Source organism: Diospyros lotus, chromosome 14 (genome assembly GCF_014633365.1).
Source record: "Diospyros lotus cultivar Yz01 chromosome 14, ASM1463336v1, whole genome shotgun sequence".
NCBI lineage: Eukaryota > Viridiplantae > Streptophyta > Magnoliopsida > Ericales > Ebenaceae > Diospyros > Diospyros lotus.
In genome coordinates this window covers 33,125,585-33,129,224 of record NC_068351.1, presented here as the reverse complement: position 1 = coordinate 33,129,224, position 3,640 = coordinate 33,125,585, and the positions used below count along the sequence as shown (strand labels likewise).

Sequence of the window (3,640 nt, the reverse complement as noted above, 5' to 3'; positions counted from 1 at the left end):
ATAATTATATGTCATTATTTGATTTTATAATTTTTTTAAAAAAATTAATATTTAAAAATGAATTATGTGGCTGTATTTGATTGGGGTGGACATGGAGTGGACAGAGAGCAGACCTCAGCCCATAATAATGACCCTAAACCGGCGCGGGGACATAGTTGTCATTTCAACAAGGATTCAGATGTATATATATGGCCAGAGAGATCAAGGCCGGTAGCTAGCGGCTAGCGGTTAGGGCCAAGGGCTTGAAACAATGGTTCCATTTGCGTACTTCACTATTATAGTCACCTCAATCTTCATCCTCATCTCCTCCTTGCCGCCTCCTTCGGCCGCCGCACCGACCGGCCACCAGCGGCAGCCTCCGTTCAAGAAGATCTACGCCTTCGGAGACTCCTTCACCGACACCGGCAACACCGGCTCGGCCACCGGCCCCTCCGGCTTCTCTCACGTCTCGAGCCTCCCCTACGGCTGCACCTTCTTCCACCGTCCCACCAACCGCTACTCCGACGGCCGCCTCGTCATCGACTTCGTAGCGCAGTACCTCTCGCTGCCCTTCCTGCCGCCGTACCGCCGCCACAAGGCCGGCCCCGACTCCACGTCCCCGGGAGTCAACTTCGCCGTCGCAGGATCCACCGCGATCAAGCACAGCTTCTTCGTGAGAAACAACCTTACCCTCAACATCACTCCACAGTCGCTCGGAACTCAGCTCGTCTGGTTCGACAAGTACATGGAAGCTCAGGGATATTGCCGAGCTCCGAGATCTAGGCAGTGCAGAGCAGCCATGGATGAGGCTTTGTTCTGGGTTGGTGAGATTGGGGCCAATGACTATGCTTACACCGTTGGATCCTCTGTGTCCAGAGACACCATTCAGCGCCTTGCAATCAAGAGTGTCACGGGCTTTCTCCAGGTAATTGATTAACAGCTTATATTATACACATTAATCAAATTCCAGCTTCCACTAGCTACCCATGATTCAACCGATATCAGAATATGAACTCTGCATTGAATTGGCTTCCCAGGCATTGTTGACAAAGGGTGCCAAGTACGTAGTCGTGCAAGGCTTGCCAACAACGGGCTGCTTGCCGCTGTCCCTGACACTAACTCCTGCCGACGACCGCGACGCCCTCGGCTGCGCCGCCACCGTAAACCGCCAAAGCTTCCGCCACAACCTGCTGCTCCAGTCCACGATCCACCAACTAAGAACCCAATTCCCCCATTCAGTAATCCTCTACGCCGATTACTGGAACGCTTACCGCACAATAATGAAGAATGCCGCCGCGTACGGCTTCCAGGAGCCCATCAAGGCCTGCTGCGGCTCCGGGGGCGGGCCCTACAACTTCGATATCTTCGGCGCGTGCGGGTCCCCCCTGTCCAGCTCCTGCCCGGACCCTTCGAAATACATCAACTGGGATGGAGTTCACCTCACTGAAGCAATGTACAAGGCGGTTTCCGAGTTGTTCATCAATGGGACGTTCTCTCATCCTCCGTTCAAATACTTGCTGAGCAGGAAAGCCTCGGCAGGCGGGTTGTCCTGATCGGGTTGGCTCAAGCTTTGTATCCGTTAGACGGTGTGAAACAATTAAAGAAGCAGTGTGGGCTTTGAATCTTAGACATGTTGCTAAGCCTAAGCACTAGTTTTCCAGGCTAGGAAGAGATCAGTTCATATGGTAATCAAATACCACAACTATTCAGATTTAAGCCTAGAACCTATTTCAAAGTAATAATTACCCTTAATGTCACTAGATCGATTATATTATATGAATTATATAGCTCGCCAATTACCTAAATAATAGACAATAATTGAGTTGGGTTGGGTTGATTTTTCGAGTCAGTCATTTTTAAAGTTTTTTTTAATTATTGTTTATAATACAATTATCAAGTTGTGTCGAAGGAAAAAAAGATTGTTTATAATTTTATTTTATTAAGTAATTATATTATGTATAATTAAATGGAAAAAATGTTCAACGTAACATTCATAATATATTATAAAAAACAAGAATGAACAGTTCATCTTCCATTAAATAATTAATATATTATAAAATATTAGTTATAATAAATGTATGAGTTGAATTGGGTTATTTTTGGGTTAAGATTTTTATTAATCTCAACTCAACTCAATCTAAAGCAATATTTTTAAAAAAATGTCCAAACTAACCCAACATTTTGGGTTGGGTTGCTCGGATTGTTTGGGTCAGTTTGAATTTTGAATAGCCATACTCAAAGCTCACTCTTTTGTGACATATTCTCTTATATTTTCGCCAACCCAAACATGTCACCAGAGGTGGAGCTACACACAGCTTTGCCCATCTTCAATTTTTAGATAATATTATTGTATATAATAGCTTTTTTTTTTTTTTTGAATACCCACATAACCAACCTCATCCAATCTTCATTCTCTCTCTCTCTCTCTCTCACCTACTTGGATACTCGGACAACCCCATTGCCATTGGGTGCCAGCATTTCCTTCACCTCACCTACTTTCCACCATCTCTCTTTCCATCGTTTCTCTCTCTCTCTCTCTCTCTCTACCATCTCTTTCAACCTTGTAAGTATAAATTTTTATAGACAAAAATTAAAAAATCAACATTGAGAGGTCTCTAAACTTTTTGGTTTAATAAATTTCCTTATTGGTTAAAATGTAACATAAAAAAAGATGCATCATTTTGCTTCTATTATTATCTTTTCCAACCAATTGTGGAACGATGAGATACTGACATTTTTTATGAGATAGGGTTCTCAAATTAGAAAATGTGAGAAAAACTTCAAGAACACGTTGAAAGTCACAATAGTCCACACAATAAAGCTCGTATTAAGTTGGAAGACTTTATGAATTAAGAGAAACATATTCGGGTAATTTTCTTGAAGCAATCACAACAAACACGAAATGACTATTTGTTAACGTTCAATTTCAGCCAACTATGATTCATTTTTGGGCCACAATGAGTCAGTTCAAAGTGTCAAGAAGAAGAGGACAAGAATCCTAGATGTGAGTTAACACAAGCGATTTCACGTGGTTCGACCAGAACGATGCTTACTCCATGACTGCACTCTGATTATTCTTTCAGAATGTCGGTGTTTGATTATTCTCCTTGTACCCCTCATGGTATTTCTGACTCCTATTTATAATGAGGGGCCTTTACAATTTGGATAACATATGGAAATATAAAGATGACATTTTGGCGGACAAACAACCCTTATCATCTACACAAAATCGGGAGTGGGATCCTCATTACAAAGAGCAAGAGCTGTTGCAGGTAAAGTAAATGGACCCTACCCTTGACTTCTCAGCAGGTTTGCCACTTATGCGAGCTGGAGGTTTTAGGCCAGCGATCTGGATGGTCTAGCGAACTGAGGGCTTTGCCGGGAGCTCGTTAATCGATCGCTGAGAGCTCGCTAGGGGCTTTGCCGGGAGCTCGCAAGGTGCTCGCTTTACGAGCTTCAGATTTCGATGGTGTATGGACTTTCTTTGGCGAGGCCGCTTGGGCCTTCTAGGTTTCGAGCGATTGGGTCGGCCCATTGGACTAAGTCTAGCCCATGAGGAATGAAGCGAGAAATGCATATAACATAAGCCTCTTAGCTCATGGTGCAATCTTTGCACTAGGAACTGATGTGTGCCAGCTGTTAACCCACATTTTCGACTTCT

The 3,640-nt window shown here is 43.7% G+C and overlaps 1 protein-coding gene across 1 annotated transcript; it reads left to right on the top strand.

The window, feature by feature from the left end:
* Positions 1-206: 206 nt before the first annotated feature.
* On the top strand, positions 207-1,816 carry LOC127789560 (GDSL esterase/lipase At3g48460-like). The gene is made up of 2 exons (XM_052318477.1): positions 207-904; positions 1,017-1,816. Exons 1-2 carry the CDS (start codon positions 251-253, stop codon positions 1,530-1,532), a joined length of 1,170 nt encoding a protein of 389 aa, XP_052174437.1. The 5' UTR covers positions 207-250; the 3' UTR covers positions 1,533-1,816.
* The last annotated feature ends 1,824 nt before the right edge of the window (positions 1,817-3,640 follow it).

Excerpts from the sequence above, each read along its gene's own strand:
- LOC127789560 (XM_052318477.1), top strand. The coding sequence starts at position 251 with ATGGTTCCATTTGCGTACTTCACTATTATAGTCACCTCAATCTTCATC. Across the intron at positions 905-1,016 it reads GTGTCACGGGCTTTCTCCAG|GCATTGTTGACAAAGGGTGC; the intron begins GTAATTGATTAA and ends TTGGCTTCCCAG.